We start from the raw sequence: 27,220 nt of genomic DNA, 5'->3' as shown, positions 1-27,220 counted from the left end.
ATTAGCTAATTTTTATTCAATCGTTTTCTGAGTTACAGCTGCTGTTTATTAGACTGGTGTCTGAGACAGCACCTTATTTCATACCTTTCTTCCTGGCCTGCCAATCTCCCCCTGTCAGAGAAAGGAATATGTTAGTCACATAGATACCACATGAAGCACAGTGGCTTGTTAGTCAACACATTTATAAGCAAAATTGGGAATATCTCTCTGTTCAAGACTTTGCTTCCCAAGGCAAAATGAGAAGAGCTGATTTAATAGAGCTCCTGAATCTTTCCTGTGTTCTTAGCTCTAAATCTACACTTCCTTCTATAGCAAAGCATTTAATTACGTGCCCAACTTCAGGCATAAAGCTGTTTAAGTCTCATTATGGAGTAAATGCTTTGCAGATCTCAAGCTGTAATTAAACATACAGACTGCTTTTCGTAGCTAACCTGACCCATACAACCCGCACCGCCTGGGCGAGCTCTGCTTCCCAGGTCTCTCTAACAGACAGGGTTTCCAGGGGCTGGTGCATTAGCACCATCACTCACTCGTGCTTCTGAGCTGCTTCCTTAACACCCTCTGCAGACACAGGCAGTTATCATGAAAAAATGGAAAAAATATTTCAAGCTTGAAGATGAATAGTGAGAGTTAAAGCTTTAAATTATAGCCTCAAGTTGATCCACAGCTTCCAATTCAAATTTAAGCAAATCCCCACATGTCCTTAAGGCCTGTCATTGACTAAACAGAGGAGAAAAAAACAGAACACGGACCCCTTATCTCTTTCTTTCTCCCCTCAAAAACATACCAAATGCCTTAACAACAGGTACTTACTTTCTCCCCTTTTGGTCCCATTATACCAGGAATTCCTTGTGGACCCTAGGGAGAAAAGTGAATGCCGTTATCAAATTATATTGGGAAGAAATCGTGGACTGTTGCCTTCCCTTGGCCCATGGCCCTGGATGTGTCTCTTGGGACTGGTGTGAACGCATGAAGTCAGGTGCCTGGACGTGGTGTTTCCGCATTGCCTCTAAATGATAGAGCTGTGCCACTGCTGATTGCAGGCTGCAGAGTTGTAGTGACACAAAAAGTCATTTTCTAGGTGAACAAAACTAGCAAGAGAAAGAGCTGAGGGCAAAGGAAAGCCGAGAAGTTATTGGAAACCTGAGGAATTAGTGACCGCAGGGACATGGAGACACAGCATCAACTGGCAAAGGAGCCAGAGACCAGCTCAGCTGAAGGGAGGATAACGGACATGGCATAAAATGCACGGGATGGGATGCAACGTACTACAGACATGGAGAATTGTTGCTGCTCCTGAATCTTTTGCCAGCATAAAAAACACTGAAATGAATTTATTGGCATCTTGAATGAGACTTTGTAGCCCTTTTCCTGTCCTTGTCCCCACTTTCTCCCCGCTTGGTTATAACACTTCTTCCATACCTTATCCTGGGCAGAGAAAGTGGCTGTGAAGGCTGGGGGTGCTGGTCATACCTCGCCTACAACGTTTTGTGGCCATTTGAAGAACTTCTCAGTACCATGGACTTTTTCGCAGAAAAAATGGGATCAAAATGGCAAAACCCACCTCTGAATATTATTTTGAAAATTCTTTTTCCAAATCATATTTCATTTGCTTTTTCATAAAAACAGCAAAACACTCCCAAACATTTCTTGCTTTGTGCATTTTTCTACCTTTATGGAATGACATTTTCCACAGAGTAATAGCTGTGGAATTGAAATACTGTTCTCTGAAATACAATTATCACCACTGCTGCTGTTTAAGTGTTTTGAAAACAAAGCTAAAATATTTTTCAATAAATTTGTCTCCTTCTCATGCTTAAACAAATCCCAAACTGTTAGATGGTTAGTTAAATCCCAAAGTTAGCCTTAAGTCTGCATTCCTCTGGAGTCAGTATTACCCTCCTGCTGTTCGACGTCTGATCCAAACAGAAATTGTTCAGAGGAATTTGAGAGTACCTGTTTTCTGTGGGTGAGTTCAAAAAACATGAAACTGCACCTCCTAGGTAGTACAGATCTGGCCTTTCAAAAATAACAAACTGCAAATTTTATGAAACTCTTTTCTCACTTTCCTGAAATTATAACAGAACTAATGTGACTTTGGGAAGCTGGACATTTGATAGACAAGGATGACATAAGTTAGAAGCCATGGTTAAAATAGACTAAAAAAATTATCTTTGAAGTGGTCATTGATTAAGCCTCACAAGCCTCCTTAAGCCCAAATCCATGAATATATTTGTCTCTCTCAAATGAAACTGATTCTCCTTTCAGGAGATTTCTTAATCCAGGGAGACCTTGAATCCCAGCTCAGAGAAAATCCGAAAGAGTTTTGTTTTTAAAATGCTTCAGTTCACAGACTTTTTTTTTTTTTTTTAATTGAATAAAGGGAATTCCCTGAGTCTTCATAAGAGGAGCATTAGCCTCACCATACTGACCATACAAATCACTCCAGTTTTGGATCCTGGCTGTCTTATACTATCCAAAACTTCATATAAATTTTATGTATATAGGAGCAAACTGTACCCTCAATTGCAAATTACTTCCTATTATTTTAGTCAGTAGAGTTATTTTAGATTTTCAATAGTTTCAGTCAGAATGTATCCTATTGGAGTCAGAGCCGGGCTTTATCTTATTTCTTTCATTTTACCTTAGGTTACACATGGGAAGAATTATACTCTTGAGTTATATCATTACAAATGTAACTCTCCTCCTTATGAAAAAGTGTTAAAACTCAACAGCAGGTATTTTGTTGAACTCGTATGAAAGTCATGCAAGTTACAGAAGAAAATAGTTCAGGAGTACTTCTTTAATTTTTTTAGTAGCAGCATTTTTTTTCACATGACCATCATCATAAAAGTACTACCCAGAGGACTGCTGGATCTAACTTTGTCCCTTTATAAAACATTCCCACAATTTGTAATTAACAATTCCAAAGACATGTTATACCAATCTTACTGTCTGTGATTGTGATAAAATCTGTCAGCCCATTATATTTAATATGTTCTTGGAGGGATCACAGATCATTTGGTTGCAAGATTAACATTGATAACAAAGGACATTATAGAACAATGAATATTACTGTTTTTTCAATTTAATTCAGAGATAATATTATGATTTTTTTTAAAAGGCAATCCAGTGAAGACTGAAATAACTACTGCTCCTTTCATACTTATTGCAATTCTGGATCATTGCCAGCCTCACTGCAGGACTGTTTCATAATGTAGAGAAGACTCTTCTCAATACAAGACAAGACAATCATGTTCATTTGCCTGTCACTTCTCTACGCCCTTCATAATTCACATGCTAAATGAGTCTGCTTCATCCTGTGTCTCAGCAAAGATAAAAGGGCAGAATACTGAAGTCAAAGCTCATAAAATAAGACTTTATGGCTTTCACATTGCATATTCTAGACTATTTATGAATATTTTATGAAGTATTGCCATTTCAGTAATTAAAACTAAGCTCTGCCACATAACTAAACCTTTATTGTGATGCCCTGTCCTTGCATTTTAAATGATGTGTGGGTACTTGTTAACTTCTCAGGTTCCCGAAGCCCCAGCCACAGCTTTGCTCCGCGAGAGCCTGCTGCAGCATTGGTCCTGTGCCCGCTATTATCTGTATTGTAACAGCACCTGGAGGCCTTGAAGAAGATCCCTATCCCAAAGCACTGGGCATTGCACATAGACACCCTGCCTGTGCCCCCAGCAGGTTACAATGAGAGCTGGGGAGGAACTGGAATTATCTTTTCCTAAAAGTTTGAGTTTTCTTTGGAGGGAATGAACAGAAACAAAAAGGCAAATGGGTGATATTCTCCAGAATACAGATGGAAACATTTGCAAAAACAACTACTCTAGAACTAAAGCATTTCCTCAGAAGTTTTCTAACCTCCCTCTTTTCAGTCTACATGGACAAACGGTGAAGAGTGAAATGGGAGCTCAAAGGGACTGGTCCAAGGCCACGTAGCTAGGCAGAGGCAGTGACTTTGTAGGTCAGGCTAAAAGATGCCACATCTCCTGGATCCTACTCTGCTGCCCTCCACGAAGGCCCTGTTTGTCTCTGCTCTGTATTGAGGCATTTGCCTCACCAGGGATGTACTCCACTAACTTGCAGGTTCATTGCACCTCTTGTGTATAAACTCCACAGGCTCTTTCTCCTCCCATAAAAGGCAGCAGAGTCTAAAGCAAAGAAGAAACCAACAAAGGGACTTTTCACTGATGCTTCCCACTGCAAAACTCCATGAAAATGGAGAGTAAACTTGAAGCAGACTGGAGTATGCAAGGTGGGGAAGAGAATATAGGAGTAAAAATCTTACATGAGTTATGCATACTCATATCAAAATAAAATTAAGCCATAGCTTGATGCTTATCAAGTGGCAGAAAGCATTTATGGAAAATGTTTAGAAGTGTTGTAAGGTCTTTAGAACAAGTGGGAGTACAATGTGGTTTAATTATGAATGCATCACTCACCTGGGGGCCAGGAGGCCCTGAGGGGCAATATGATTCAGGTATAGAGGAAGACTCTGTTATCCGGAGCTCTTGACAGAAGTCTTTCATATCAAGGGCAAGCAGCTTCTACATAAAATAAAATCTATCTGTGAACATGCAGCATACATAGCCAGTCAGAGAAATAAATAAACAGTCACCAAACACTACATCCTGAAGAGAATTTATTCACTTCCTTAAAAAGCAGCTTATGGTTTGTCACAAGGTTATCTTCACGGATGCTTAAACATTAGCACTTCAGCAGAATATCCTGTCCTATGCCTCCTCCCCCTTTCCCACAGGCTTGCCATGGTCAGGCTATAGGATGCCCCTCTAAGCCACCGTGGGACCCAGATCTATTCCTAGACTTGACCCCGCTGGCTCAGTCACATTTTACAAGTAGCAACTCCTCTCCAAAAATAGCATCTTTGCTCTAATAATATAAACTACACTCAGCAGGGATACACAGACAGAGTGAACTTCGCTCTAGTGGGTATTAACCAGGAGACATTCATTCACTGCAGATCAAAGCTGCTTCCTTTAAAAATCGATGGAGAGTTTCCCACTGACTTCAGACTAAATGTCTAATCTTTTGACTTCTAAATTAGGTGAGATGAATCCCACCCTGAGGGAGCGGCTTGCATGAGTAAAGTGGCTTAGTTATGGCCTCTGACAAAAGAAGTGTCCCCTGGAAATGCAGATGAACACTGAGACAGAAACACGGGGATAGCAAAACTCCATTCTCCAGACCAAATCTAACTATAAATTCCAAATCAGAGACTGCTAGTAACAAATTCACATTGTTCCCACCCTCTTAGTAACTATTTAGCTTTATATTATGCTTTTATGGTGAGATGATATCAAGGATCATTTTATGCCCAGATTACTCTCTGGGCTGCTTGGGGGAATCTCTGGGGTCCTGGTTCCAAACTCATCCTCGGTGAAGATCCTGTAAGAGTACATCGCATTTCCTAAGGAGAGCTTGTCTCTGAGTTTCCTTTCTGTGGAAACCAAGGAATAGGGTGCGGAGAGGATGAGAAAGCGGGAGGCAACTATTTTTTGGTTTGATGGGACTAGCACCCTGAGCTCAATCCTAATCTCTCTGAAGACAACTAGGGTTTTACACTATACTCTTCCCTGGGTTTGTTCTTGTTAGATATATTTCTAATCATTATTTGCATAACACCAACAGTAATCACAATATTTGCATATGATAAATGACTAGTAGAATTAAGAAATAGGAATTACTAAGTAGGTAGAAAAATTCTTTATCTTGGAATGGAAAATATCTCACACTTAATAGATCCCTGGTAATAAACACAAGTGGGCAAACTGATATATTGTAAACCCGTTATATACTGGATGATGTATATGTGAACATATGTGCATGGATACATATCACATAAAACAGGTATGTGCATAGGTGTATGTGTGAAAAGGCCACACCAGCAACTTAAAGACATTTTTCTTTTTGCAAAGCAAAACTGTAGGAACAGAATCCACAGCAGGATTTCAGGATCTTCACTTCCCCTATTCCATAGGGATAATATGATGCAAAATGGACACATATATAAGGTACACGCTGGAAAAGCTAATTGTGTAGGGTAGGAAATTGCCTTTCTGTTCCTTGCTTGACTTATTCTATTTCCATTATTTCACGATTGCCTTACTCTAAGAAAGTCCTCAAAACAGAGTAAGGAGAATATTTAAAGTTAGTAGAACTAATTGTCTGAACAGACCCAGCCTCATCTCGTTCCTTGATCCATTTCCTCCAGCCCCAGATGGGGAGGCTGAGTGATTGCCCAGAGAGACCCATGTCACCCAGCGCTGGCCAGATGGGTTGCTGAGTGGCACCATCGGCCGGTGCTCAGCGAGGTACCTCACACTTCGTCATGCATTAAAAGTCATCCACAAAAAGGGAGGAGAAAGGCTCTGGGGCCGCACTCACCGTGCTCCAGTTGTGCCTGAAGTACGGCGGTGGGAATAGCGGCGGAGGCGGCGGGCCGAGGAGGCAGCACGCTCTGGGGCCGAGTCGTTTCTTCTGTTCCAAACAAGGGAGGTCTGTTCAATACAAACACTCATCCGTTGTCTGCTGCACCACAAACATCTCCTACAGAATAAAATGGGCTTCCATGCCACAGGATTTTTCTACATCCTGTGTCCATCCTGACGTGGTAATACAAGCTGGAATTTAAGAATCTGTGTCGTCTTTTAAGTTCATAAGATTGTTCTTACGCTGAAGGCAATGCAGTTTTAAGCCCTTAGCACACCTATGACAAAGGCTTATTTTAGAAAATTTCAGGTAGGCAATGGTAGAAAATAGACTGAAATATATTCTCATTCTCTCTCTCTCTCTCTCTCGCCCCCCTCTCCCTGCCCCCATCACAGAAGAGTATGGGAACAGGAACAGAAGTCAGAAAACCACCTATGAACAGATGAGGGAAAAAGAAGGTAGAAAGGCAATAGCAAGATAGGAGGAAAAAGCCTGATGATAAATGGTAGGAGCAAAATGAAGGACTTAAATGGATAGTGCAGAGGAGGCTTAGAACTGAGAGTTGAACGAAGAGCATTTTCAAGAGAAAAAGAACTGTCCAAATTACATTAAACCATTTCTTCTGTTCTGAAAGAATATTAAAAATAGTATCTTTTAAGTTCACATTAGAGATAGCATGCAAGCAGGAAGCACTCTGTGCTCCTGCCCACCTGCCTTCCCAATAGACCTAATCAGTTCAGGCACTTCAGTAATAACAGTGGGGGAAGTTGCTCCACAGCACATTTGCTTAGATTTCCCATGAGACTGAAATCAGGTTGCCTAATTCTGATTTATGCATCATTGCTGAATAAAGACTCGGCAACCCAGATTTAGCTGGGAGCTTTGCCACAGACTGACGGGTAAGGCTTGCCCTTGGTTGTGTTCGGCAATGTATTTACCCTTTTTAAGAGGAAAATTTCCATCAACAAAATAAGCATCTGTGACCGATGAATCACAGAGAAAAGAGGCGAATATGATACATTTACATTGTATTGTCTTCTTTCTGAATCTATGTACTCTTTGGGAAATAGATATCTAATCAGGCTGGGGGAGTTCTGCAAGGGTTTTGCTAAGCATTGCAAATATTTATTTATGTTTGTTGGATTCTTGCTCTGGTTACTGGCAGCTAGAATGGATTTCTGTGAACTGGAGGGTGACAGGGAGCCAAATACAGTCAGAAGAAAAGCCCATGGTAAAGTATCTGTTATTAATAGAAAATCTCTAAATTAAGTTTATGAGAAGACAAACCTGGCAAAATTGCTAGATTTGTGTGCAAATCAAATGCAGGCAGGATATTAGTTGCATCTCAAGCTGAGATGGACCTCTGAGGCACTGTGGTTTGATATAGATTGGATCAAAGACTGTCTCTTCTTTCACATATTATACCAAGTAATGCAATTCCTGCTCTTCCTGAGGACACCACCTACTGAGGTTACATTTAGCAGTCTGGTTAAGTGAGCAAAAACAAGGAAATCTCAACTCTGTTTTGAAACTTGACTAGTAGTTTGATATGCCTAAAAGAGGAGTGTGTGTGAGGTACCTGGCAGTATAATTACTGCTCACAGTCACTGGGTGAATCCACTCTCACTGTGCCTCATTCTGCATTACTGCTTGCTACATGCCCTTGTCATAAAATATGACTATTTTAATATATTAAGTCATTATATTAAGCCTTGGCTCAGGACTATTTCTCATGCGCTTCAGCAGTGGAGAACAGTCAGAGCACAAGAGAACAAGCACTTGCTCTCTGCCCAAATCTCTCCTTTATCCTCATGTTTGAAGCATTAGTATGGCACACTGTTATATACTAGCTCCTTTCAGCTAGTGCTTTTACCTACGTGGGTGGACAGACAGATTTCTAGTTTTTCAAATTCCTCAGAAAATATATTATATCCTGTTCAACGATTCCCCCATTACTTAGGACAGCATTTCCCTCAGTCCTGCTGCACAGAAAATAGCTGTCCACGTGAATGTGATCTACCAAAGTGGCTACCCAAGAAGCAAGACATCAGGTGCTTCATTATTTTGTCTTGTCTCAGTAACAGATCTGTTAGTGAAGTCAGAGAGACGCCTCTGGTCGGCAGTTACCTGAGAATAGAGACCTGCTACTGTTGGTTCCACCGGTGCCTGATTACGGCAAACTTTGTGTGTAAAGACAAGCCAGGAGCAAGGTCCAAGGAAATGCATTTCGTAAACTTCATTTCAACTCCTTTTCTTAACAAGAATATTTTTATGAAGTGGCATTTCTTTCATCTCTCCAGCAAAAATTGCCTGAGATTCCTACTGGCAGCAGAATTCAAGGGTAGTTTACACTACCCAGATTTTTTTTCTCCATCAAAATAGTATTTGAGATGATTCCTTTGAGAGACAAGTCATGTGAAGTCTGAAAGGGTCCATTATTAAGAGTCTTCCTGAACTTTTCCTGCCAGGTTTGAAACTCAACAGAAAGACCCAACTAAGGGGAAAGGTAGAAGACTTTATAATAAAGAATAGAGATATGTTGTTTCATTTAAAGCTTTAAAGTACACACTGACAACACCAATGACCTTTAAAAAGTAGCAAAGATTTGAGTTTCCTGTATCCATTTGCACAAGCAATAAAATAAAATAAAATGTACAGTTAAATTCTGCATTGGCTTATGCTGAATTCAGTCACTCTTACACAGCTGTAAAGAACTCACTATTCAATTTAACTGCACATACTTCTGTGGTTATCTTAATTTCAGGACTGTATTTGAACATATTATACTTGGACTAAATTGCATATTATTAAAGCAATGGACAATTTGTAATTTCAAAGCATATAAAATGTGACTATTTTATTATATTAGGCCACATTCCAATATCATCAGGCTTTCTTAGTAATACCTTATTCCATGATCTAGTTAACTTTCAATAGGATTATTACCATTCAGCATGAATAAGTGTATCAAAATCTGCCCTAGTATGACCTAATTGCTAAAAGACCACTATCCGCCATGGCAGAAAAACATTTATATTGCTGCAATTGTACTGCTACTTTAAAAAATATTTAACAGATGAAAATGTCATTCTTTAAATATTTTGCAAAGGGAAGATTAAATACAGATGTACTTATAAAGCTTTAATGGGATACTTAACCATGTTCTCATAAGTAAAGTCAAGTCCTAGGTTATATAATATTGGGATTTTCCTTTTAGGAAGCAAAGTCTGAAATTCTTTGGGGCAGTTTTCATTGTGAAAACTCTATAGCTAGTACAGTGAGCAGCAAAAGTGCAATTGATTTCAGTCTTTATAGCCTTGTTCCAATACTATACCACCATCAGGTAGACTGAAACACAGTTGAGATTTGTATAAAAGGTGAGAGCATGTACTGATCTCATATGCAGAGACAAGAACAAATGTTATATAATTATTACCATAACTTTACAGTATACGTTATCAATTATATAAAGACATATGTAGTTCAAATTTCAGGGGCTCCATTATGAATCATGGTTATGTTCTGGAAGATGTATTTGTAAAGCAAATATATAAGAAAGATTGGCCCTAGGCCTGAGGACCTCCCATGCCAAGGGGTGGCAGGTGGGTCCAACAGAAGAGGGAGCAAAATATAAATGTGACTATAGGTATGAATGCTGTAACACAACCTTCCTATAAGGACTTCTTTTTATTAGTATGGATTTTGTAGCTGTGATAGATCCAAGGTTTAAAATCATTACAGTTTTGGCTTGGTTTATATCACAGATTACTTTGATGGGCTTACAGGCCTCCTGCAAAACCCATATATATTATTAGGCTCCAGATTAATTTTGTTTGCTGTACCCAGCTTCATGATACTCTCATCCCCATGAGTGGAAAAAATCTCAACCCAAGAATAGGACTGTCATAGTTTTCTGTGAAATGTGAAGACCCGGCCTACACAGCGAGCTCATTTACACATCTTGTACGGAAACTGCTCTTGCAACATCTTTAGCAGCAAAGAAAGTATTCAATAACAAAGGAAGACAAAATGAAAATGTCCTTATAAGCCTTGTCCAAGTGGTGGTTGAACACAGAGAACATAAAATTATAATAGTTGGCTCTAAAATAGAAATGCTTTAGCATTTTAAAATTCCAACTGTTATTATAGTCCAGATTATTTGTTAATATAATTCCAGAAAGTGCTTACATAAATCTCTGAATATATCGGTAATGATTTCTTCAAAAAATAATATATTTTAGACAAGCTGTTGCAACATTTCTTTCCCCCCCTCCTTGCAGGCTGCTTTTTGCTGGCTTTAGCTAGAAGCTGAAAGATCTTATCTGGGCCAGTCCAGCGCAGAGACAGAGGCTTTATCCCTTTGCCCGCCCGGAGCCCCGCTGACGCAGGGGTTGGGGTGCCGCCCCAGCCCTCCTAGGGCTGACCTTAAACACTAGCAGAACGCCCCAGCTGCAATGGAGGTACTACTGCAAAGAGCTGCCCCATGTCCAGTGTTCAGTTTACAGGATTTCACTGCAAAAAATGACATGGAAACCAGGAAAGGGAGTTTTATCCTAAGATCACAAAGGTGTAGGCCAACTGGATCGACCACGCTGTCAGAAAAAAGGACGTGCAACGAAAGAGACACATTTAACATGCCTCCTCCTTACTATTTGCAGCCGCATTCACCCAGCAAGCCCCGACGAGCAGCCAAGCTGCCATGCAACGGCTTCTCACCCCGACAGCGGCCTTGGCAGCCTGCCCACACTGCGCCTCGGCGGGGAGCTCCGGTGCCCGACATCTCCTCCAGGTGCTTCTCCCACCCAGACGGTGGGAATTCATAACAAGCAACCTGGGCAGACCTGTGCGTTAATGAACGTGGGCTCGTCTGTCTGAAAGCGAGACTTTCACCCGCTTTGTTTTCATTCTTTTGGGTGCCTCTGACCCTCCCCGCAAGCATGGCACCATGCCACAGGTATTAATCCATATATTTATTGCAAGGTGACCGAGGCACTCTTTCCCTTTTAAGTTTATACTGTCCTTGTGAAATGTGTCTTTTGGGAATTCGAGGTCAAAATCCTCTATTTACAGAGCAAATGCAACTGTTTGTTACTCTCTCCTGTTTCACATCCCTCCTTTAAAGCACCAAAGTCAGTACTGACCACACATATATTTGCTTTTTAAAAATGTGTCTTAGGAAGCTTCTTGATCCACAATGTGTGACTATAACAGTTGTAACAATGTGCAAATTAGCAAATAATCTGAAGCTCTCCTTGGTCTTTTGAACTTAGGCTGCATGGTGGATGGCCTAAATATAGCATGTCCTATACACTAGTTAATGTGTTTATATTAAAATATAAAGTAAATGTAGCAGGTGCTATAGCTCACGTAATGGCATCTGTGCCAAGGAGGTGGGAGCCCTTCTGGTGACCCAGGAGGTTCCCGTGGGAGATACATGATGAAGCACACACGGTGCCATAGCCCTCACCAGCTTCTGGTCCCCTCCTATCTGAAATGAGGCTTCAAATTCTTTACGGAACAGACCAAAGTTGAGCAGAAATCATTTCCCCATCCTTTTGATAGAAAATGGAAAATTTCAGCCAAAACCTTTCGAGTTTCTGTTCAGTCAAAAAGACCTAATACAAATGTGAAAATGTTCTGTGCCAGAAACCCAGTTTCTAACCCCCAAAGTTGCTACCAGTTGGGACAGTAGTTCAGAGTGCTTTAACAGCTGGCTCATGCTCAGAAACCATCATCATAAATAAATAAATAAATAAATAAAGGGATTTAAAATTAGCTGCTGTCCAAAAAGCTTGACAATAGCACAAACACTGGCAGGCTGCCTAGACAGTGGCTTGCAGTGTTCACCTAGCCAGAGGAGGAATGTCCTGTTCTCCGTCCCCACCTAATATTCAGCTCCCAGCTCGGCTCACCGGGAGCCAGACCCTATCTGAGCCCTCTGTAGGGTGGCCGGCAGCTGGTGGGCAGCTGCCGCTTTGCAGGTTAGTGTTAGCAAACACCGCAGAAATGGCAAGGCTCAGGAAAGCAAAGGCGCATGTGAAATTTCTAAGCAAGGGAAAGGAATTTTACTTCTTATATGCAAATACTTCAGGCATTTAATGCATGTATATGTGCATATATGAGGGCAATGCACCTGCCTAAAGATTATATGCTCTTTTCTCAGATTCGTTAGGTAAGAAAAATTCTGAAATTAGGACACCGAAAGAGAGGACTGTTTGCTTATATTAGCTTTGGACCCCAATTTGAGGAGAACATAAAAGTCCCAATAAAATTTGAAGGATGGAACACTTCAGTGGGCTATAAAATGGGTTTATAAATAAACCCATGGCTTATGAATAAATCACAATAACCACAAACAGGGCTATTTTGTGCAATTTTGCTTCTATTACCTTCCATTTGCAGAGCTTCAGAGCTCTAGACACTGCTAGTTAATGTTAAAAACACTCTGTGCTCTCCTTCGGTGAATAAGAAACTGAGGCACAGAGAAGTTAAGGAACTCCCCCAGAGTTATGGATGGCTCAATTACAAAACCAGAAACCAAGTTTCCAGTCACAGTATCCTGTCTCAGTCATTTTATGAACTGGGTTAGAAAACACAATGGCTTTTCACTCCAGAAAAATGTTACAAATACTCTGAGTATTAAAACCGGAGAACAAAATACAGTCCCTACAAGGCCTGAAATCCTAAAGGTTAATGCAAGGTGGCTGCTGTGTTGGCCCCAAAAGACTCCTGTAGGTAATCTGCTGCCACACAGATCTCTCTTACTTTAGCTGTAGGTTTAGTAGTGACAAGGCAGAGAAACATCAGTGCCACGTTTCTGCAAGCGCAAGATCATAATCTGTCGGTGCTAGCAAGGATCAAAAGCTATATTTGACTTTGATGTTGGTCCACAACATGTTCAAGCAGTCACAGGCAATGTGGGCACTGCTGTGCACTCAGAGGGACTTCAGAGAAACATGCCTGAATTCCAGTTTGAAACCCTGATACCATGGACTAAATTAATTACTCATGCCTCCCTCATTTCAAAAGATTCACAGCCCAGTGGACTTTATTTTCCTGCCTTTTACACAAAATAACTCTGTACTGATGTGATATTGTAAAAACTTGTACCTTTGTCACCCAAAGAAGCTGAAAATATTCACTGACTCCTTTCCCCATGGAGAAGAAAATAGAAATTATAGCCCTGGCTTCTACAGACAAAGCATCTCCCTTTATTTGTGTGGATTTTCAGGGACACTCATTTATGCATACACACTTCCTGGGAAAAATGGTTAACAGCATTTTTCTCTTTCCCCTCAGAGTCCCAATCCTCTCCTACAATCTTTCTCCATCTTCTCATCCCAAATCCCCTTTCACCAGTACAATCCCATGCATTCAGAAAGCATTCCCCCAAATTCCTTTCCATTAAAGAGATGATTCCTTAAGAGCTGAGAGGGGAAGAAACAGAACATTTAAACTGGTTTCTGTTAATTCCTGCTGACTTTGTCTTTCCCTCCTATTTCTGAGCTTTCCCTCAGAGAAGTCCTCCTAGAAGTCCTTTCCCAGTCCTCTTCTACCTACAAAGCTGCAGCATGAAATAGGTCTGTAAAGCCTCCCACACTATTTTTTGCATTTAATCCTAGGACCGATCTATGACACATTCAACACACCTTTCATCTAAACCAGTACATTATAAATTTCTTTCCTTCATGTAAGTGTCCTACTCCTAAGATGGTGAAACCGGTTCAGAACCTTTTAATATTCCCTATATGCCACATGCCACATAAACTCTTCATTTTATCTGAGAGCATACAATTTCCCTGGGGAAAACATGAGAGCCCTTGCAAATCTGGCCTTGGGGTTACACCACGGTTCAAATTTTGTGGGTCCTCTTGGTGTTCTTACTTAGTCTGAGGCAGCATTATGGCATATCTCTGACTGCTGTTTCATGAAGCATCTGGAGGAACTGGGTTTGCTGTTCCTGTTCTCCTTGGTACGTTTTACATGGGTAGCTAGTAAATTAGCTGATTATTTTCTTATCTCATTGGTATGTGGTGGTGAAAACATTCTGAGTTCAGAGTTTCTTGATCTGCAGGTAACTCTCACAGATAGAAAAATGGGGTGCAAAAAATCCACAAGACTTTCTGGCAGTAATTCACTTTCACCTCATGTAAATACTAATCCACTATCAGCAAAGCTGCCTGTCCTTACCTTGGATTCGGAGGCCTGAGTACATGGAACAACACACTCCTCACAAAGCACTTTCATTGAGGAATCCTTATGTACAGTAGCAAAAAAGCACATGATATGGCTCTATCTCCTGCCTGCGTTTTACTGAAGGAAAACGTACAAGTGGTTCATCAGATGTTCACCAGGAACATGCCTGTCATTTTTCAAGGCATGCTATGATCTTGGAATAAACTTTTACTATGTTTTAGTATACCCATGTTTTACTGTTTCCTCTCACAGGTCCACGCACCATTTTAATCTTTAATTTCCCAGCTTTCCCTGTGTGCCCAGCCAGCTCTCCTGGACATGTGCTGAACGAATCCTATGCTGCATTATAGCTGAATTTGTCAACTGATTTTGCAGTCACACACTATTCTAGCACCAAGAGCTAAAGACTGCAGGCCATGAGTCAAAGGCTGCACGGCCCATCCTGATCTCAAACTTCCTCCTGTATAAACACTGATGACATTTTTCTGTAGATTTAGCCAGGACTAACAGTTTCTCTTCAGTAACACAATAATTTATCTCCTGCTGCAATTCCTGCTATCGCTCTCTTGGTGCTCCTGGGCCAGTACCAACCACCCACTGTAAGCACCAGCCTGTGTGTCCAACATGGAATGGGCTTTGAAAAACAGGGAGCCTAAAACACCAACTCACAGGCTGTTCCTTTACTATGTAGAGGTTTGGTAATATTGACAAACCCTCAGAAAAACTGCCTGTAATAGGAGCAGAGGCCTACAGGCTGTGTCTGTCTGCAAGCACACTGGGAATAAGCTAATTTTAGGGTGTTTCAGTGGAAATTGAAAGACTTCCACAGACTGAAGTTAGACACCTGCCTTGCCACCTACTAAATAAATATTTTCCCAGAAAACAGTCTGACTTGACTGCTGGTTTAATGCAGGCTTCCTGTATTTCAAGGGCCAGCAATGAAACCTGGTTTCTACATTTCAGGATACCTCTGCCCCCATCAACTCTTCACACGAAGCCAACCAGGTAATTGGTGCTGGATCCTTCATATTAAACCAAATGCAGGGAATACCTGGTCCTTTGACCTGGTTGTCTACATTTCCTCAAGCGCATGAAAGACTCACATTCATGATACTCACCCTAACCAGCTCACCCCACTGAACACTTCCCCCTTGTTTGCATTAGAGTCAATTAACTTCTTTTGACAAACTGAGTGTCTCACCGTTCAGTAATGCCATGAGCAGCTTAGAAGCCCTTTTCCCTCTTGCGTGTTGGATGTAGAGCTGAACTTACATGGCAGCGTCCAGCTTCCTCACAAGCGGCTGCGTCCTCTTCCCATTCACCGCTGCAAGGGAAATGCCACAGCCTCTTCAAGGTGTCCTCTCCATGTTCCTCACCCTCAAGTCCAAGTGGATTTCTATTCACTGATCTACTGCTAATTTCACAGGACCTCCTTCACTATTGCAGCTTGGGCCATGCTTTCCCTTGGGTCGCCCTGCCCAACAGCAAGCCAGGTGCAGGCACGGTGCCAGCGGGCAGGCAGCGCACTGACTTGGCTGCTCTGCTCTCATGGGTCTCAGCGCATGCCTTGCACCAGGAGTCACAAGAGGGGGGTCTATGGATCCCAAGGTAAATTCACCCCTGAGTATTATCCACACTGAGCTGAGCAGGTAAACTGATGTGGGATTCTTGCAGACTGCATCTACTGGGGAAGAAATTAAAGATAAAGTCAAATCGGATGTTTCTTTGATGCAACTGTATTTGTTTTAAAGACCCATTTCCTGGAATGCAACACTAATCACATCTTACTAGACTATTTTTTTGCTACCAGTCTAAGCCTTTCTCCAAAAGCTGTTCAAAAGCTGCTGCCTTTATCATCTTAGAATCAGGCCATTCAAGGTAGCAACTAGACAGCCCTCTTTTCAGTTTAGCTTTCCAGCTACTCACTTGGCCTGTAATGTGTAAATGGCCAAATAAACCTTTCCAAGGAATTTTCTATTCTCTCAAGCTAAAGAGATTTTGCATTAGTAGAATCTGTTGCCTCCCTCTGGGCTTCTGTGAGCTACAAGAAGACAGAAAACTTCTAAATGTTCAGTCAAGTCCACCTCTAGCCAGCCAGTTCCCTATCCAGGAAAGTGGTTTATCCTATGGCCAGTGACACTTTGATTTCCTTCTCATAATGAAGCTATAGCCTTTGCCCCTGCTTCACTTTCATAACGAATTTTTAGTCTTATCAAGGCTTTCCTGCTCAGACCTATTTCATGAGAAACCTTCTGAACCACGGTGTTAGGTCCCCTTCTGGGACCATGCTGACTTTCCAGGACAGAGCTAAGCTTCCTTATCTGGATTAACCTTTTTGCTCCCCAAAAGATTCACCTCTATTTGCTAGTCACCCTTCAGGCTATTTTCCCAATAGCCTCTAGCTGCTGCCTTTGAGAATCTTCCAACTTTTGTTTCTGGTCTTTTAAATTTTAAATTCCTTTTCACGTTTATTATTCCTGCAAGAACTCTCAACACTGTTTTTCCTTTGTGATTTTACAAAAATAAATGTTTACAATCACTCTCCCTAGAAACTAAAAACATGCACCTCACAGCTCTGCTATCCTTTCTGACAATATATATCAATCTTACAGGTTGTTTCATCAGAGGACGAAATTGCTGATGGAGTCAGATATACCTTTTGCAAAAAATCTACAATTTTTTCATAGGACCAGGACCCTGATCCTTACAATGCCATGGAATCAAACTGCAAGACACCATTCCTTTGCTCACAACCTTAACTTTTTTCAGCCTGCCTAGAGCTCTTTCTGGGAGCATGGGACTGGGACCGACATGCTGTGCTTGGACAGCTTCAGGCACATGACCTGGGTGCTACAGGTGGACCCCAGGCACTGTGGCCGCGGGTTGCTGGCATCCACCTAATCCCGTCTTGGCTTTGCCGAGGGGTGACCGAGCCGCCAGGCAGCAGCTAAGTGCACTGCCGGGTGCTCCCTGTCGAAGCTGCCAGCCCATGCAATTCAGATCTCCTGTCACCGCGGCTGTATTTGTGCCATGGGTCCTTCTTACTGCTTCAACAACGTTAGGCCACAAGAAAGCTGAGCTGGTTTTTATAGTTATCCCATATGAGGTCTGGTCATGGGTGAGCATTGCACCTTCCAGATTCAGAGAGGCTATGCCAGCTACCCCAATGGTGTTTGTTTTCTTTAAAAAATGGGTTTGACAGGCAATGGACAAAAATAATGATGTTAGCAATATTGTCAGTAGTGTTCAGAAATTACAGTCCCATTTCATTCCCTTAAATTAATCAACTGTATTCATTTCACAGGGCTGCGTATCAATATTGATTGCAGGAAAAAGTTCAATCAAGTGACACCTTTATGTCATGGATAAAAGGAAGTTTGGGTGAGAATAAGCATTGAGATATTGCTTTTCCTCTCCAGCTGTTGCTGGTATTTTAAGTAACTTCCCATCTCCCTGTAAAACCTCAGAGACCTTCAGCATAGATCAGTAGGAGAAGGGAGGAGAAGGACAGAGGGGGAAAGGAAGAGAGTCTTTCTACAACCTGAATTTAGAAGAAGGCTTGCTTCAGTCTCGTTCTTACCAGATGCAGTCTGGTCCACTTAACCCTACTAAAAATGAGTATAAAATTCATGCCTAGTTTTTCAGTAGGTAATTACAGTAGTGGAGGCACTCAGATGTCATGCTCAAGTGGACAGTGCAGGAACCTCAGTAGAGCAGAGCTCTGAAAAGTGATAGTAAAGGACATCATAAATATGGTATCTTTAGGAGGAGATAGGACAGGTTGCCCTGAAAACAAACCTGCTGTCTCCAGGAGGCTTGAGTTACATCCCCCGGAGGTCCCTGCTGCCATGCAGGACCATGGTCACATGCTTGAATGTGTTGCAATATTATTCCCTGAAACATTTCCTCCAGAAATGATGTTTCAGCACCAGTAAAACTGATGTTTGGTGCTGACACCACATTTTAAAAACTTCCAGGAACAGTGATGCCATGTTGCTTGAGGCTTGTGGGACTAAACGATGGAGTTTTGGCAGAGAAAGCGAAAATGATCCAAACTGTTTTTCTCTCCCCAACTATTGCATATCATCAAGAAACATTTTTTCCCCTGCAGGTTGTTTATATCTGCTTTCTAGTTATTGCCTTGTGACCTACTAACCTTTTCATTTGTGACCTCTTGCTATGGAAAGATGTGTGAGGACAGAAATAAAACTACTTTTAGATCAGAATTTTTCAGGCATATCTGGAAAATAGCCAAATATATTTTTACAACTATAGGGAAGACAAGTCATTGCTTAATAACATCCTTGCTGTTAAATGTGATTAGTTTTAGAGTTTGCAAGTGTAGTGCTAAAACCTGTTCTTTAAATGTGAAATTAAGTCTTGGTGCCAGATGTAAATACTAAACTAAGCTGACAGCCACAGAAGAGAACATTTGTGAAGCCATTAAAATAACTGAGAACCTGAATGGAATTGATTCAGCCTCGGTACCTACTGTGAGATTTCTACCAGAAAATAGAGAACTTTGCTTCTTCCTTAGGAGATGTTTTGTCAAATGCAGATGCAATTAAACCACTAAAGGATTTTCTTTTATTATGTGACTTTTCATACAAAATAAAGAATCTCTTGACCCCATTAGTGAGCAGTATTTGACACAAAGGTACGTAACAGCTCACCAGAGTAAGACTCCTAATCTAGCCCTGTGGTTGTGGCAATATGGCTGAATCATCCATTAGATGTTATTTTCCCACATCTCATCGAGTCAACATTTGCAATACATTTATAATAAAAGCCCTGCTAAGAGCTTGCTGGTTACAAAGGACAGCGGGCAGGTTTTGTGGGGCTTGGCCAGAAAAGTGCTGTGTGGGGCACCACGCAGAAGGGACCCCAGAGCGACAACGTGCCCAACCCCTTCCACCTCAGTGCCCCAGCGCTGTTCTGCCTCAGCTTTCTTGCCGGGGCAGATTTAGGGCCTCAAGCAGTTTCCCGACCTACTCGTTAGCACACTGAAATCGCTGTTGAGGTACAGACATACCCTCCTGCCCAAAAGCAGCGGTGGGGACAGCAACAGGCCATGCAGTTTTCCTTCCTATTTGCCTCTTCTACTATGTTTTCAGCAGAGGCAGGAACTTTCCCCTCAGAGGAGAAAGGACTTATCTGTTGGACTGTTATTTTTTAAGAGAGTAGTTTAAATGGCTTCTCTAGACAAACAAGTATGCTCCATATGAGAAAATCACTGCAAGAGAAAGCCCAGGCCCTGTAAGGGATGAAGACGTGAACTTGTTTATCTGACTGGAATCTACTAGCTTCAAATAAATGCACAGCTTCTCAAAATAGTTTTTCAGGTCTAATAACTTACATGCTAATGCAAGACAATTTGAAACATGCCAGCGAAGATAGGGTCTTGATGACTGCCGTATCTCAGCATTAATTAATATTAACCTCATGGAAAAAGCATACCCGACTGAACAGAAATGATAACTAACGTAAATGCTTTTAGCATCTTATAGGACTTAGTAGAAAAGTATTAGTTTCTAGAGGTTCTATAGAATGGATTAAATTGTTTTTCAAAGGATGTACTTCTTCAAACAGTAGGCTTCTCTAGATGTTATCTAGATGTTAACTTAAGGCTTTCTGAAATGGCTACAGAACTCTAATGGCTGCATCCTTATTAAATGCTACAGGGCTTTTCCCCAAAGGACATCTGTGTTACTCTTGTGGCCATCAGAAACTTATTATTTGAAAAGGAGTATCTTAAAATGAATGCACTGTTCAAACCATTGGGAGTGAAGAGGTACAATGGGCTATAATACTAATCCTGCACATTTTAAAAGATTTTTTTAAACACCCTAGGAGAAATCACTCATACAGTTGTTATTTGGTGCAGAAATCTATCATCTCATACAAGCTATCCTGCTGATTACTGTTCCCTCATAAGTGCCTTAAATGTAATCCATCTGGCTCTGTGGTCACCACAGAGACTTTAGAGAGAGAGAAAGAGAAAGAGAGTGTGTGTCTTTAAATCCATCTGTGAGACTGATTTTATGCAGTCTTAAAATTTGCAGCCTTTTGGTCACTGTCTTGATATTACAGACATAGGGAGGATCTGAAGGTATAGCAGACCTTGACCTATAAATCTCACTTGAACCACCTCAGATTTGACACTGAAGAAATCTAGGATTTTAGTTAGAAGCATCTCTACTGACAGATAAAGAATAGCGGAAAGAGGCGGGAGAGAGTAATTTGCTGTAAAATGATGGAAGTTCATTGAAGAGAGTCAGAGTTCTTGTCAACTTTCCCCTTCCTTTCCACAGAAAGTGGTTAGGGGAAAGTCTTGCTGATTAAACCAGAAAATCTATTAAGTGGGATTTCCAGTGCCCTGGCTCAGCTGCCAATTAATTTGTTTTGCCTTTGCCTAGCAGGGATTTTCCATGCAGTAGACTCTCATTTGCTATGTCAGTCATCTGAGTATTTGTTAGTGTCATAGCCAGAGCGCATGATGTTTATTCTGCTAACATCCAGCTGGGAGTCCGGCAGCACTCATTGAGGTCAGAGCTTTATTTATAGAAGCAGATATACATTGAGACTCATTTTCTTTCCTTTACTGTAATCTACCTAAGCTCATCCAAAATAGAAAGAAACATGCAGACATGTAAGTAATACACTAATTGGGCCAGATCCTCCAGTGGCACGAATCAGCACAGGACCCCAGAAGCCAACAGGAAAAAATGCATTTCAGAGCAGCTGAGGATGTTGTCTGTTATTTCTAACAGGGAAGGGAAGGGAGAGGTTTAAAATCAGAAATAATAAAGCAAAAAGCAAAAACAGCCATGCAACAAAAATCTCCTAGCATGTGTCAGTACAGGTCTGCAACATAAAATTCCTTTGCTAAGATCTGCAGTGGAAATATTTTTTCTCCTGTGTTCCCGATCACTGGAAGTGTAGGAATTGGAGTGCAGAGGAGAGGTCCAACCAAAGAAAAGTAACAAGACTTAAAGCAATTTACCTGCTGAAACTGAGAAGACATTGTCAACGTACGAAGTCTGCGATAAAGCAAAGCAGAAGACAAGCTGAAGGCAAAATCCCCAGGCAGCAGGGCTGAGGGCAAACATGCTGGCTGCACTCTGTAAATCCCGAGCTAGAGACGCAGGTCTGCTCTGGGGCTCTCCCTCTGCCTCGCCTCTCCTCTCTGCCTAGCTTGCCTGCTCCCTTCCTCTTTCCTCTCTGCCTCCCCGTCTGTGTGTGTGTGTGTGTGTGTGTGTGTGTGTGTGTGTGTACGTACGTCTCTCTCTCTCTCTCTCTCTTTCTCTCCATGCCTTTAGGAAGGAAGAATGCCAACCATTTCCCATTAAATCTTCTCCTTACACTAGACAGTTATATTTAACTTCTGCCCTGGATTGCTTGCCCCTATTGTGGACATTGGCTGTTCAGACTGCAGCACGGGGGATTCTGGTTTTGTTAACAGAGGCAAAATGGCACTTTGGATAATAACAATGAAGAGCAGCAAAGCAAGAAATTATCAGCTGGACTATAAACAGCATCCCTCAGTACAAGCAACCAGACACTGATGTCGGGATGGATAAAATCCCTGACTGATCATCTTCTACAGGTCCCTAATTGCCCTAATGAGAGAGCTGAGCAGTGACCAAACATCTGTTTATACCTAATAGCGCTTCGCATTCACTTACGTAGCGCAGCTCAGCCTGAGGAGTGCCGCAAGGGCTCCACGAACCAGATAACCAATTATTATTTAGTATTTAAATACAAACGACAGCACCGCTGATAGGGCCAGGCATCATGCAAATACAGAGAGTTTACTGACAGGGTGCAACAGGTGGATGAAACAATACGTGTGCCATTACAGGGCGGCCGTGAAATGCGATCAGCTCTGGAGGTGGTGACAGCCAACACACTACGCAGCAGCGTGGGAAGAAAACAAACCTCTGATTTTCTGAAGAGCAATGTGCGCCTCTGTTACCTGCCCAAAAGCTTAGTGTTTCTCTGTCTTAGTCCATTTAGCAGAGCTTTGTAAATAGTTTTCTGCCATCAGAATAACTAGTACAGGACTAGTGCAGGTCTGGGAAGGGTCCTTCACACATTGCCATTCTGCTTGGAATCTGATAGCAGTTTCCATTAGAAGAAAAAGGTACTCTTTCTGCGTGAAAACCATCATTATTCCCTCCCTTCCAGTTGGAGATGGTTTTCTTTGCCCACTATTTATTCTTCCTCCCAAGACAAACATGGAAACCTTTTGGATTGATTACAGAATTGATTTTTTTCTTCATTTGACAAAAGTATTCACTGATATAACAATGACATGTCCCCACTCATCTTAACTTCTACTGAGTATTTTAACAATTAGTAAAGGCCAGAGTGATGTATTTGCACAATTCCAGTCAAACAGTCCTGGCTTTTACTTTCAATATATTTCGAACATATTAACAAAAATCTTTCTAAATGGAATGGGTTGATAGAAACAATCACATCTGTCTTACATTATTAGTAAGGCAGACATTTCTACCCTTAGCCTTAAAGGACATGCTTAATACAACAATAATGCTTTCTAAAATCTCTTTCCTATATCGCAACACTTTGTATAACTGAATTTATTTTTTAATCTAGTTTGATCTACTTTATTCCACTGTCTGTTAATTTTTTTTGCATTTCACTGTTTTTAATGAAGATATTAGCTTGGCCCATTTCTTCTTCGAGCAATATGAACATGGATTAAATAAGTGCCAGTCGTTCTCTTAGCATGCTGCAACTCCGAAAGAAAGGCACAGTTCCTGGGAAGTTCATCATTGCAAGCCTTGAGTATGTAAGTCAAATGTCCAGTTGCCTGATTATAATAAGCAATGGACCATTCCAAAATTAAAAGCCTAGATGAAAACTGGAAAACAACTTTGTGTTCAAAGGAAATTCCTCTGAAAATGTCTTACCAACTCATTAGTTAGCCGAAGCAATAATTGGGCAACTTCAACAAATCCTCCTGAAGGTCTTTCCACTATTTCCAATAGTAGTCTTTTATTAATTGAAAATTCTGTAGCAATGAGTAGTACAAGGTATGTTCTATTTGACAAGGAGATTAATTCATTCAGTAATACTGCGAAGAACCCAGATGACACAGTAGGACCCACATTTTTCCCCTTCTCCTTCACCCCGTTATCAGGTTCAGTTCTCAATTCTTTGGTACTAGAACAGAAATGGTATGTTTCGGTAAAAATGTAATGATCTCTTACTTAAAGAATATTGCAAGGAATTCTTTCACAACAGCCCTCTAGCTTTGCACCAGGTAGTTAAGGTTAATGATCTGACAATGTAAAGACAAGCTCTTGTATCCACCATCCAAATACTAATTAATAACAAACCAGATTTTTTTCTTCCTGCTTGTATTTACTGCAGCTACTGTTGTTGGTATAGTGAAAATCCACATTAAAATGATTTAATGGCCCAACCATTAGAGAGGATCCCATAACTCTTAAAGCTTGTTGCTACAGAGAGAAGAAGTGTATGTTGCATAATTCTTATTTGTGCCTCACCTAGAATTGCTACCCTGGTACCATGACTCCTGTTCATAGTATGGAAATACACTGGCTTCGGATCCCATTAGTTTAGGGAAGAAACACAACAAGGTATCCACACGCAGTGGCTTCCGAGTCTTGTAAGATACCTTACTGCCATAAGCAAGAACAAAAGGTTTTTGAGGACTTAACTTCAAAAAAATTGTTCCACAGTCAGAACCCCAGAACCCCAAATGTCATCTTAAGTCTAATGTTCAAAGACAAGGACCTCCACAGTTTTGTTACAGGAATCAAATGTGTTTTTAAAACTCCTATTTTGAATTGATACCATAACAACTAAGAAAATGTCAAAAGTCAACAAATTTTTTTGCAAGGAAAAAGAAAAAAACCTCAACAGTTTGCCTGTTCTAGTAGCTGTTGCATGACCTGTTCTGCTGAGATCTGAACTCTTAGAAGAAATGGATGGAAGAACCTACTGATCAATCCTACCATGGAAACAGAATTTATGAACCTATCTTTTCTGTAGAAGAATTAACGAATCTGTATTAAAAAGAAGGCTTCTTCCCAGTCCTATCCATTTTTGGTTGACAGGTCCCTCATTTACAAACCAAGGGAAAATTAATGTACTTAAGACATTAGCAATCTCAAGGTCCTGTATGAACACAGTTCTAATTAAAAGGATAATCAAGACTCTCTAGTTCAAAAGACTGAAAGCTCTTCTGCTGAGTGGGGCAAAGGCAAAACAGCAACTCAGTGTTAATGCAATAATTCAATAACAAATTATGTCAGCAAAGCAGTACATAATTCTGTTCCTTCAGTTAGTGCAGGACATGGAAAAGATTCCTTATAATTATGTTTTCGTTGCAAAACTTGTTAGTCATTTAGCAACAACTGTTTTTCACAACAAAAACACCTGTTGTTGTTTGCATGCATGCATCAGCCATGCCTAACATGTAGATTTAATAGTTTGACAACACAGCTAACATTACTTTGGAAGAAGGTATTCTCTACACGTACAAAGGCAGCTGCTGAAGTGGAAAAGATGGCAAATGCAGAAAAACAAAAACTGGTTTCACAAAAAATGGCTTCATGGGTTTTTTTTGCTCATGTATTTAGAGTTCATTCTGGAGTCTGACTAGGAAAAGACTCACTAATTTTGTGATGAACTAAATTTGAACTTTCTCGTGTAGTTGGATGTATTTCACAGCTCCACCCACAGTGGTCACCCAGCAGGGTATCAGGTCATGGTACAGTTGGTCAGTTCGACCCAAGACAGTGCTCGCAGGTCTTCGGCATACCCTCTGGATGACGCATCCTGAGGGCAGGACATTGCTTCCTAGCAGCTTCCAAAAGCAACCAGCCTTGCAAATTAACCAGTTCCTGGATGCTGAATATTGCACAACAGCAATGGCCTCCTGGTGAGGGGCCTCATCTCTTTTCTATACTATGTATTTGCAGAAATGCAAAACTGGTAAAGAAAGCTGATTTATTTTTTACACCTGTCACAAGTTATTTGTTTCCAGAGCAGCCCAGCAGCTCTCACCCCATTTTAAGAAAGTTCAGATCCAAACTCAAGCTTTGAACCTTTAGGCCTGCTTCTTTTTCTTTTCCTATTAGTAATCCCCATGCATGCATTCTTTTTTCATTAACTAAAATGGAACAAACTGGAGTGTAAAAGGGTTATGAACATGATTAAAGATTATGGGATAATGCCAAGTGACTTCCATCAAAGCTGTCAGAAGAACCAATCCCACTGTGACCTTTTAATGTTGGAAGGCACAGCAAAGTAAATCAATTAAAAAACAATAATTCAGCTACTGACCTTTATAATATTATTGTCCTTCCCTGTTCCTGTTTGTTTCATCTGCCTTGTCTTTCAGACTGCAAATTATGTAGCATTTGCTGTGAGATTGTAAAATATTTTGCACCATGGTAAGAATGCTCTACTTCTGGCCAAGACTTTCAAGGCAGAAATATGTGACAGATATGTAGAAAGCTGATGCTTCCAGGAAACACCCTACAGTGCACATACTGTAAAACCCACTTCGGCAGGAATCCTGTGGACTTGCTGAACATGTTGATCAAGTGTGCAGGAAGTCTGACGGCTCCCAAAGATGTACAGGTTCTGGCTATTTGGTGCATATACCACACATGTGGTATGTTCTTGTTGTGCTGGATTTACTGCAAAGGAGCAGACCACCATACAGGACATATGTAGGATACTTGATGCTTCTTGGATATTATGCAGTCATAATACATGCTTGTAGTCTGCACAGAATCAAGGGATGCATCCAGGATTGCCAGATACTTGGAAGTCCTAGACAAACACACAAAATCCTAGAACTGCTCATAGAAATAAGTTCCAATTAGAAAAAGAGGATGTCTGTGGAAATCCATGAGTACAATAGCCTTGAGAAGGGGAGTGCTGGCCAGCTGAGACCTACAGTTACTGCTAGTGTATAAGTGGATAAATAGCCATTAGCATCCTAGGGTGGTGACTCACAGAGAGCTGTAACCCTGTATGTTCTTGATATTTACATCCAGAGGAGATGGAAATAGTCTTCAGGGTAATTCTTTCATCTTATTTTCATTTGGATTGTCTATTTGCTATTATTTACTTCTATTAGTAAAGATCTGCAGAACTTGATGCTTGCACCAGTATCACTGCAATGCTGCTGGAGGCATAGGACAAGAGGGTATCTGGCAGTAATTGGCTCTCATGACTCATAAACATATAATGTTTATAATTTAGCCTGCTAAAGAAGTGCAATCAATTAAACACCACAAAGCAAATTTTCTTTTCCTCTGAACATTCTTTCTAGAAAAATATTAACATTATTGCTTTAAAGCTTACTCTGGTCCAGAGAGCTTCACAGATGCTGGCAATGCAGTATCCTGTACCTGATTCTCTACTATGCTACAGGCCTGTTTCATCACTAAGATGTAAGCGAACAGGGATCCTAACACCAGCGTGTACACACCTAGGAGAACACCCCTAAATATCGGCACTGCAGCCTTCAGTAGAGGATGCATGT

The 27,220-nt window shown here is 41.1% G+C and overlaps 1 protein-coding gene across 1 annotated transcript in view; it reads right to left on the bottom strand.

The window, feature by feature from the left end:
- Positions 1-22,013, bottom strand: part of COLQ (collagen like tail subunit of asymmetric acetylcholinesterase) — a 45,018-nt gene extending 23,005 nt beyond the window's left edge. The window contains 5 exon segments of the mRNA XM_067292478.1: positions 85-111; positions 814-858; positions 4,464-4,568; positions 6,427-6,539; positions 21,671-22,013. Of these exon segments, the coding sequence (XP_067148579.1) occupies positions 85-111; positions 814-858; positions 4,464-4,568; positions 6,427-6,539; positions 21,671-22,013 (633 nt within the window).
- Positions 22,014-27,220: the final 5,207 nt, after the last annotated feature.

Source organism: Apteryx mantelli, chromosome 2, assembly GCF_036417845.1.
Source record: "Apteryx mantelli isolate bAptMan1 chromosome 2, bAptMan1.hap1, whole genome shotgun sequence".
Taxonomy (NCBI): domain Eukaryota; kingdom Metazoa; phylum Chordata; class Aves; order Apterygiformes; family Apterygidae; genus Apteryx; species Apteryx mantelli.
The sequence above is the reverse complement of the archived record's forward strand: the minus strand, read 5'-3'. Positions and strand labels throughout refer to the sequence as shown.